Source organism: Panthera pardus, unplaced genomic scaffold, assembly GCF_024362965.1.
Source record: "Panthera pardus isolate Hobbes unplaced genomic scaffold, ASM2436296v1 HiC_scaffold_24, whole genome shotgun sequence".
NCBI lineage: Eukaryota > Metazoa > Chordata > Mammalia > Carnivora > Felidae > Panthera > Panthera pardus.
Genome location: NW_026526810.1, coordinates 44,143,603 through 44,154,384, shown reverse-complemented (window position 1 = coordinate 44,154,384; position 10,782 = coordinate 44,143,603). Strand labels below are relative to the sequence as shown.

The 10,782-nt window shown below is 40.8% G+C and overlaps 1 protein-coding gene across 1 annotated transcript in view; it reads right to left on the bottom strand.

The window, feature by feature from the left end:
- Positions 1-314: 314 nt before the first annotated feature.
- Positions 315-10,782, bottom strand: part of ONECUT1 (one cut homeobox 1) — a 45,323-nt gene continuing 34,855 nt past the window's right edge. Inside the window, exon 2 of the mRNA XM_019442073.2 lies at positions 315-7,229. Coding sequence (XP_019297618.1) covers positions 6,937-7,229 — 293 coding nt within the window. The 3' untranslated portion in view covers positions 315-6,936. The remainder of the gene's footprint in view (positions 7,230-10,782) is intronic.

The window sequence follows — 10,782 nt, the reverse complement described above, 5'->3', positions numbered from 1 at the left end:
TTGTTTTTTTTTTTTTTGTTTTTTTTTCATTGCTAAGGAAGAACTCCCTCTGCTCTTGGAAGATTTTCTACTCTACTGATCTTTTTAAAATTTTATTTTTAATTTTTTTTTTACCTGATGATTGTCTTAGGCACCCTCCTTACATAATAAACCATCAAGCTAACTTGAACAGGGAAACTGAGTCACACTCAAACAATAGTGAAGGTCAAAGGTGTGCTGAAAATAGAAGGGAGGGGGGACAGGTCTGAGTGACACATGGGCTGCCTTCTGAAGGGACAAGGAACACAGGGAGATATGAAAACTACCGAAGCAAGTGGAAGACAATGTTTTAAAGTTTATTTTGTTAAAAAATACTTGTCACTTGGTTCAGACGGCAAATCTAAAATGAGCCCACAATGATTATGTAATAAATGCAGAACATACCACAAAAAGAAAATCAAGACTAACACAGAAACAGAAAATATGACCTTGTGAATACAACTCTGTTCAGCGTTTCATTGCTGATGGTAAAAGTCTACTCCCTCAACCATTTTCCTGGGCTTTCTGTAATTCACTGCTCAGCATTTGTATTAAAAACAAATAATTAGTCAATGCTTACCAATGATCCTGCAAGTCAGAGCAGATTTATTGCCCTATTAACATACATAACGAGTATAAAAATGTTTCTAAGAAAATGGAACATTTGACCCAAAGTCTAAGCCCTCCCTTTCCTTCCCCACCCCTAATACCCTTGCAAAAGAAAATAAGATAAAATTCTTGTATTGAGAGGAAAAGTATTTACATCTATGGATTTATTCCATATAGTTGAAGCAATTTATTTCCGCAAAATAAAACAAAGCAGTGGGCACCGGCACTTCTGAGGATACTGCTAGTTGGCTGAGAATTGTGTGTGTGTTGACCTAAAGCAGGGCCAAGAATCTGAACAGCTTTGATTAAGGGGGCCTGGGGCAGCGACCATCTCTGGTGTGGACAAGAAAAGTAGTGGGAAGATGAGTGAGAAGAGACAAACTCAAATAGGGCTAGGATATATGCACTCAGGACTCTGACATTTGAGGAGAGCTCTTGCCATTTTGGGGGGTGATTGAGGGGGGGATGGGTAGAGGTGGGAGGTGGTGGGCGGGGGGGGGGGGACAAAGGGGGAGGGTAACTGTAGGTAGCAGATTACAAGAAATGGATGTGGAGAGGAGCATGTAACTGTGAAACATTTTCCTTGATAACTGGGGCTAAGCAATTATGTCTTGCTTTCCTGTGGGTTGGCCAGACAGGCAGGAGCTGGGCCGGCTGCCTCTCAGCCTTGACTTTCTCAGTCAGGGCACAAAACCATTCCACTTTCCTCAGCTCGGCCAGAAGAATTGCCTCTCTGCCCTGCCCCCTGCCTTGAAGCAGTTCAGAAACTTGGTGAAACTTAAGAGGATTTCCAAATTCAAGTTAGCTTGCCTCTTTGATTTTTTTTTGTTTTCTGTGTTTTTTTACACTCTTTACTTCTCATACCCGTGTGAATGGTTTAAAAAAAAAAAAAAAGTAGCAAAGTATCTCACAAAATGCCGGTGCTTTGAAACATTAAACAACTCTAAAATTCTTTGGAATTTCAGGTCTAACCTGCAAAATAATCTCTTCTAAAAAAAAATTAATAAATTAAAGGAAGAACACGAATAATGCCTTTCTCCTTTCTAAATGACAAAAAGGACTACCATGAAACACTCATTTTGGCATGTACAAGTGTTTTGAGGGGGGAACCTGGCAGTGTTCACAACACACATTGAAGTGTCTGCTAAGAAGCTGAAGATACACCCTGCAGTTAGAGAAGCTCTTGCCTTCAGCTTCATCTTAGCATCAAGAACAAAAAGATTGTAACGTAAAGCTTTGGCCGTTTCAATTCTACTATATACATTTTAAAAACTACACAGTCATAAATTAAAGCAGTGATTAAATAAGCTCATATAAAATGTAATTAAATTAAAAAAAATCACAGCACATTATAGAGAAAAATAGGAACCAGTTTCACAAAAAAGAGATTATATATATATATATATATATTTTTTTTTTTTTACCCTGTGGAAACAAATTTACTACAAAACACAAAAACTTCATAAGTAACCATCAAAAGAAGAATCATTTCTTATTCCATTCTTGCATTTTTTTACACAACCCTTAACCCACCTGGGGAACATTTCTGGAAATTAAGTCTTCCTTGAGCAACAAAGCAGTTCTGCCAAGAAAATAAACCCCAAACCAAAGCGGGGGGGGGGGGGGGGAGGGTGGCGGGGGGACATCCCAAACATACAAACTACAAAATAAATAAGAATTATAAAGTTTTTTTTAAAGTAACCTTAACAATTATCAAACTAGTAAGTTCTGCCTTATCACATAGACTCTCTATACAACATAACCCTAAAACTTTATTACTATGAGGTATTTGGAGGAATTGGTAAAAGTGATGCACGGCCTGCCTGGTGAAGGGGCTCGGTGAAGTGGGGGGATCTTGAGAGGGAACGAGGAGGAGGAGCTTTGGTTTATCAGCAAGAAATTGGGGGGAAAAGTCATCCTTTGGTATCAAAGAAAGTTTCATTGCATGGTTGCACGGAAAAAGCACCACGGTGAATAATTATTCCTTTTTTTTTTTTTTCATTAGTGGCCTTTCTAAGAGGCTGAGGTATTCAAAGAGTATAAGGTGAGAGGTCAACAGCGGTTTAACACTTTGGTTCAAGCAAGGCACTCATCCTAGGAGTTTACAAAGTTTGCAACATGTTTGCCTAGAGATTTACAAGTAGAACTAGCAGTAGTAAGAGTAGTATTTCCTAATGTTGTTGTTATCATTTCGTATCATTATTATTAAGAATGAAGACAAGTTTACACACTGAGTGAAGAGTGAGGAGGGGAGGAGAGGTGGGGGAGGGAAAAGGGTGGAGTTCCCTCTGCAGACCAAGGCCGTGCATGAAAATATCTTTGGTATTCTTTGGTATCATCAATGTGATTAAAATCACCAATGGAAATCGAGTGAGGTAGCGTCTTTGGTTCACACTATAAATAGTAGATCTTTACACTTTTTTTTTTCTTTTTCTTTTTTTTTCTTTTTTTTTTTTTTACACGTGGAAGTAGCTATTTCTTACCTTCTGCTTCTTTGTCCTTACTATTTAGGAAATAGTTACCAAATGTACTGTAAAGCTAACCACACCACAAGAATAATCCAGAAGGCCAATCGCATCTCAAAATGGCCTCTGGTGTTTGAATGCACCCTAAACAACTAGATAGGAAAGGGGGAAGTGCTTTCTCTTTGTTTGCTAAATGCATAGTTTTCATCCTTTATGTACAAAGAAGGGAGGACCTTTCTTACAGAAAATGCCTTTATAGCTCATGTGAAAATGTCCTAGGACTCTTTGGTATAGCAAAGTTTGCATTTAACCTGCAAAGATGGATCATTCACCTGGGGTAGCAATGGGAGTGGCATGAGTCCAAAAGTAGCATGGTGCTTTTACTTTTTTGTCCTGGAAAATTAATTATGCTTTTTTTGGGGGGGGTGGGGGGTGCAGAGTGAGTGACATATTCAGTTAGAATTTCTGAATTTCCCCACATTCTCTTTGGGTTTTGGGGTCTATGACAGCTGCATCCAGGGACTGAATACTTAGTTCCTGACATTCAGAATTCATTTACCTGAACATTTACTGAAGTCTGGGTTTCTGGAGTATCCAGACTTCTCATCTTCCACTCTCTTTCTTTGCCCCCTTTCAGGGAAACTTCTAGGCATGAGAGGACCTGAATGCTTTATGGTGAAAAACAGTCTAACTTCCATTCTACCAAAAAAAAAAAAAAAAAAAAAAACCCCACAGAACCCCAAAACATGTTAAGTGAAGTGCAGTTCTGGAAGAAACAAACATACAAATGAAAGAATGAGATACCTTTTTAGGTGAATTTTCCAAAAGGATTGAGAAATAATGGATGAGCAAATGGCATGTGATCTGCTCTGTTGAGTGTGGTAGGTTAAGAAAGCTGAGCCATAAATTAATGCCACATGCCAAGTTAGAAGCAATAAAGAATCAGTTGTACATGACGTAACAAGTATATTGCTCGTGAGAAGCTGAGTTTGTCGTTATGATTTCTAAAAAGCAAAGGTTGTGAGTATACTTGAACAGTCAAGTAAAAAAATTGCTTTTCAGGCTCTGATTTGTGCATCTGTTTATGAGAAAATATATCTCTAGGCCCTGAAATTGCGTAATGGGTGCAAATTCAATGCTGGTATGAAAATTATCTTTGGTGTCAGCAAATAGGATCACTGTATTTTTTTTTTCAAAAAAGCATTATGATGGGAATATTAGAAATGTAGTAATATTCTCTGAGACTGTGTCTACACAGTACCAAAATAATTGGTTGAAAAGTCAAATGCAATTGGATCAATCTGAAGAGGTTATGTAGCACAAATGAAGCAAAAACCATGGTGTTCGAATTCAACTTTTGTTTTTCCTGGGGAGCTGAATTTGGTAAGATTGTGTGTAGACACAGCTTGAATGTCCCTGCATTTAATATTCTCATGTTTTAAATAAATAAGGCTTTCCTCCCTCCTGAATTATAAATATATTATTATAGCTGTACCCCTGGCCCCCACCATTCCTGGAGAGAGTGAAAAAGTTAATCAGTTTTTTTCCTTTTGGTTTATGTCATTGACAAGATTATATGTTAAGCAAATCTCTAAGGGTGGCCATTGAAATGCTCTCTTTTAATAGCTGAACTGTAGTTGTGCCATATTTAGAAGAGAAATTTTTAAGCTGGAGTTTGGTATGAGATAAAAAAAATACTAAGACAAAATGTGTCAAGGCAAATGCACTATTTCATTAAAGGAGAAGTATGTGTTGGTTTGCTTTTCTCATTCTACAGCAGACATGAAGGAGATCCAGATGGCTTGTTGGTTTAGTTTCATCTCTCCAGGTGCCCGTCTCTTTCTAGACCTAGACAAGACGCTGAGACTTGACCTTAAGGAGTTAGGTTTTGTGTCAAGATGGTTCAATATTTTTCCTTTAGCATTTTAATGAATATCAATTAAGAACTAATTGTTGTGATAACATTTCACTTCATATCTCTAATTAGGTGTGCTAATTAACCAAGAGTACCCAATTCTTTACCTAATAGTACAAAAGACATCCATTTGTTTGAGTTACAATTCAATGGAGTTCAGAGAGAATTTTTCTGGGAAGCAAGTGATTTACTTGGGTATTGCTAGTACAACTGTATTAGTTTTTTTCTTCCCCCTTGATTTCTCCAGTTCTGGTTAAGTGATTTGGAAAAACAGAAATTGAAAATTTTGTATTTGGAAGCTCAGATCTAGTGTTTTATCTGTCCCTGTTAGAGAGTGGACTCTCTGTTAGAAAATTTCCAGCTTAATGCAGTAGCAAGAAAGAATGTAGTATAGTTTGGAGGCTATGCTTAGTGAAATAAATAGCTTTACGCCAATAGAACCCAAAGTCTTGTCTTCCACTAGAACTCTGGTTTTTTCAATGGTGTTCCACCACTTCTCAGTTGCCTCTGCTATTTTTATTGATGTTCAAGTCATAATATGTCTGAGATTGGCAATAAGATCAATTTGGTTACAAATACTGGATAGTTCATTGTAATAATAATATTGGTCTGCTCGCTTTGTGTGTTCATAAAATATTTTAAAAAGGTATTTGGTGTCAAATGCATAAAGCAACTTTCAGTCAAATTAACCCAAGTATGATATCCTTTATTCAGTGGTCTTTTACTAAAAAAGCATTACTTTGAACAAATGTTCTAATTTAATTGTTTGCTCTGTTAAACTTAGTTTTCTAATTTATAAATGGGGTCCTACTTTGGAAGAATCCCCAGGTTTTCTCAGCTATGAACAGATTATGGCATCACGTCTATATTTCTAAGTATCATTTATGGATCCCGAAAGGGAGTGTGCCATCTGGATGTACATGTATACTACACTGACCTCTCTGTTCTGATATTAATTGCTTCCCTGAAGCTACATTCTTTCTTGCCAGTTCTGAAAACTAATATTTCAAATGCTTCAAGAGTCATAAATAATAGTCATGATTCTATGTGGCATGTGTATTACAGCTAGATCAGTTTATACGTATAACTTTACATAGTATCTTGTGTAAAAATAGCTTTGGTTATTAAAATCATTGCAATAAAATACCTGCACTATAATATTAAGTGTGTTCTTTGGTACCTAGGTGATTTTTCTTTTAATGGATGGACTCTTGTTTCATTTCTTAAAAAATATCTGAACATTCCTTAACAAACAAAGAGAATGCACTGGTTTAGGTGTCATTCAAATTTTCTTTGCTGGGTTTGAATCTGCATTTAGGTTGCGGGCCTGGCAGGTTCAAACGCTAGGCTAGACGAGCGAAATCACACTCCTATCCAATGAACTCAGACAACCCCACACTATGTTGGGTGCACTCCTATAGCACAACCCTTCCTGAAGACCAGCCCTGCCTAAGTCCCTAACCACTGGTGATGCGTGTGTGTGTGTGTGTGTGTGTGTGTGTGTATGTATGTGTATGCACTCACGTACCCACACACAGTACTGAGACACCATACACCTTCGTGGCATAGTGGAACAGATGAGAAAGTCTGATCTTAAAAGATGTCCACTCAATGGCTCAAAATCACTATGCTCCAAACCACAAAACAGCCAAGCACAGCGAGAATGATCATGGATTGAAGGTGTGAGATCCAGTGGTGCTTTTCTGCTCATATTTTCTCTTGCCAAGTCGTTGCCCCGCTGAAGTGTGTGTCTCCGAACAAAGTCAGAATGCAGGTGAGCTAAGTCTTTGGTTTCTTTGGACTATAAATAACACTTTTTTTTTTTCTTCAAATATTTCTAAGTATAAACCTGCTATCTTGAGGTCCTGGTCTTTTAAAAATTTTTTTATTTAAAGCTTTTCCACCGAGGTTTAGTTTGTGGGTGTTCCTTCATGCTTTGGTACAAGTGCTTGATGAAGAAGATGAGTTGCCTGAATTGGAGCTGCCCTCGTCCTGCCACTTGTCCAGACTCCTCCTCCTTGCGTTCATGAAGAAATTGCTGACCGTGCTCAGCTCCAACCCCAGCTGCTGGGAAATAGTGATTTGCAATTCTTTGGATGGACGCTTATTTTCCTTGAATATTGCATGTAGAGTTCGACGCTGGACATCTGTGAAGACCAACCTCGGCTTTTTGGGTGTGTTGCCTCTATCCTTCCCATGTTCTTGTTCTTTCCTTTTGCATGCTGCAAAAAAACATAGCGGGTGTTAGAACAAACTTGCCTGGGAGATTCAAGAGTAGAAAGGCAGAGCCAATAGCATTTGTTTGCCATTCCTCATGGACCACTTTGTGACTGCTGACCTCTAATTTTAGCACCATTTTGGGCTGGGAAGAAAGTGTAATATAAGGATAGAGAATTAGGAGGTGGGGTTCTGCGAGTCCTGGGTGTGGGTCCTGGCTTTATAAGCATCAACTCTTTGTCCGTGGTAAGTGGTAAATCAATTAACACCACCAGCGCCTCAGATTCCTCATCTGCAGAATGTATTTTCTGTATTGTTCTGACAAAACAAACTCATTGCTTGAATTTTTGTATCATCATCTGCAAAAAACCTACCTTGCTGGGTTGTGGTAAGGATATATGAAATAGTACATGCATAAGTTTGTGTTAACTGAAATGCTTTACAAAGTCTTATTACCTAGATGTGGTTGTAGCCCTCAAGGGGTTACGGTCTGCTTCTGGTAGAATACTAAGAGCCTAAGAGAGTCTGAAAACAATAGAAAAAGGAATTGCATTTGCTATCCTTCTGATCTTTTTTGTTTCCGAGGCAACTCCGTATGTAAGAAAACTCTGTATATAGCATGCTACCGTGCCCATCAGTTTTCTACTGATTATTTAGTGGAACCAGGACTTTGGGAGGTGTGAAGCCTGCTTCCTTGCATTTGGGGCTAAACCTGTCATATTAGGCACATTCCCTTTTGGGGTTTCTCTGTGCCTTTTTGCCGTTGGAGTCTCCTTCTTCCCCTACCTCATCTCCCACTCAGAAGACCTATTTCCTCTCATGCCTTTTGGTCCTGCATCATGTATCATGCTTCTTGGCTGCTAGAACTGTTCTGGTGTATCATCCCAATGTGGCCTTTGGGTCCCCATGGTTTGGTGTTGGATCAGGGGTTCTCCTAATCTCAGGTGCCATACTTCCTCTTTGAGGGCTAATATGGCTCACTAGCTTCCACCTGCCAAAGAGGCACTAAGGGCTACATTGCTAATAACACACTCCACCCACTCCTAATTTCCATCATCAATCAATGTCTATAGCCATCCCCAAATAACTGCACAACCTATATAAAAATGATGCTTTGGTTATGCTAATGCAACTTAAGAAGGCTCCTATGCCCTGACTCCAATCAGATTGCTGCCTCTCAGCCCCCTACATAGGCACTGTGGAGCAGCCAGTGCTTTCTCCATTTCTGGCTGGCTCTACTCTGACATGAGCTCCAGTAACAGCGACAGGCAGATGGGGTATCTTCCTGATTGACATAGAGGCTGTTACTCTTTTATTCTTTTCTCTTCTTTTCTTTCCTTTCCTTTTTTCTTTCTTTCTTTCTTTTTCTTTCTTTCTTTCTTTCTTTCTTTCTTTCTTTCTTTCTTTCTTTCCTTTCCTTTCCTTTCCTTTCCTTCTTCCTCTCTTTCTTTCTTCCTCTCTCTCTCTCTCTCTCTCTTTCTTTTGGCTTGAGTGATCAACAGCCTATATTGTTATGGTAACACTGATACAGATGCCCCATTCTGGGTTAGGGCTACCCCCACCCCACCCCACCCCACCCCTTGGTCCTCATCACTGTGGAACTTTGGAAAGGGAGGGGGCAGAATCCCTCAGCAGAGCTGGACAGAGTCAAGTGGGACTGGTGAGTGTGGAGGTCACCTGGAACCAAGGGTTCAACAGGGTCAGGATGCTTGAATCCTCTGTCTTTTTTTTTTTTTTTTAATGTTTATTTATTCTTGAGAGAGAGAGAGTCAGAGAGTGAGCAGGGGAGGGGCAGAGACAGAGGGAGACACAGAATATGAAGTAGGCTCCAGGCTCTGAGCTGTCAGCACAGAGACCAATGCGGGGCTCCAACTCACAAACCATGAGATCATGACCTGAGTGACGTTGGACACTCAACCAACTGAGCCATCCAGGCACCCCTAGAATCCTCTGTCTTGATGGGGGCTGGGAACACTTGGGTCCCAGGTTCAAGATTGGTAATGCCCTGACCTGGGTTCAAAGCTGGGGTGAGGTCTGGAAAAGCCTTAGTCCAGGGTTCAAGAGATTCCCTTGGTTCCAGATCCCGGCTTTGGGGCTGAGCACGGGAGATGGGTGGGTCCCAGATTGAGGGTGGGGGAGTATCTCTGGGTCCAGAGTTTGAGGTTGGTCATGGATACTCTGATCTCCAAGCCCCAAGTTCAGGGCTGGGGAAGAGTCTGGTCTCCTAGGTAATGGGGACTGGGTAGGAGGGATATCCCAATTTTGGACCTGGGTGAATGGTCACAGATGTCCTATTTTTTAAACTGGAAGGGGAGCTCTATTTTTAGGGCTGTGGATAAGGGCTCTGGGTCCCTGGTTCCAGGCCAGAGTCGGGAGTGGGCATTCTCCAGGGTACAGATCCCAGGCGCCTAGGAGACCAATACTCTCACTCTTGTTCTCAATCTTGTTCTTGAGGTTTTGCAGGTGCAGTGAGGCATCCACCAGAATCAGAAGCATGGGCCTGGAGATGCTGAGCAGGAAGGTACAAGTGCAGCCCATCACCCAGAGGACGAGGAGGCCAATGGCAAGCACTGCAGCCAGGCAGTTGGTGGTGGGGTGGCTGCTTGAATCTCAGCTGCCCACACCAGCACCTCAAGGCCACCATCACTACCAGGACACTTAGGATGGTGTGCAGCAGGAGGGTGTACCTGCCCCTGGCACGATCCAGGCTCCCCTCCAAACCCAGAACCTCCACAAGTTCACCCTCCCAACACTTCAACTTGACTATGTCCCAGTCCCTGTCTCTGCCTGAAGTTCTGTTACCCTTTCATGCCTCCTCATACCTCCTGTTGGCTGCCCTCCTATTGCTGTCTCCTGCTCCACCTCCTGCCTCTTTTTATTCCAGGTTCTCAATTTCCTACCAGATGGCTCATCAGTTTGGGACAGATGCAGTCTCTGTGCTCTCCACACATAGCCCTGCTCCTCTGCCTGCCCCTACCTGTCATTCCTAATTGCTTTAGCTCCTGGATTTCAGAGTTTTCCTAAGGCCTTAGCACAAATTAGCTCAGCAATCAGATCAGCTGAAAAGTTAATGGGTGATGGCTGAAGGAGACTCCAGTCTTTGGAGTCCAATAAAGGAGTCTCTAAAATGTTTTAACCATGTGCTACTTAGCAAAAAATGTTTTGAGTGTACACTTCCTAATATTATTTATTTACAAATTACATATATGTGTTACTCTACTACAGTATTATATACATGATAAAATATATACAAAATACAGACATTTTGAAACAAGTAAAATAAAAATAAATAGACACAGAAATTCTCTTCTCCAGATGAATTAGCTTGCCCAGGCCCTAGCACGCACTCACCCCAAAGGACCACCGGTCCAATTCCAATCACAGGGAAATATGAGGGTAAGAATTTCAGAAAGGCCATGACGGGAAAGCTCAGTCATAAAAGAGACAGTTTTAGGCCAGTCAGGCCATATGGTACCTTTCATAACATCACCCAAACATTACTGGCTGTGCCCCTTCTCAACATAAGAGGCAGCATCAACATAATGGGAAGTATGTATT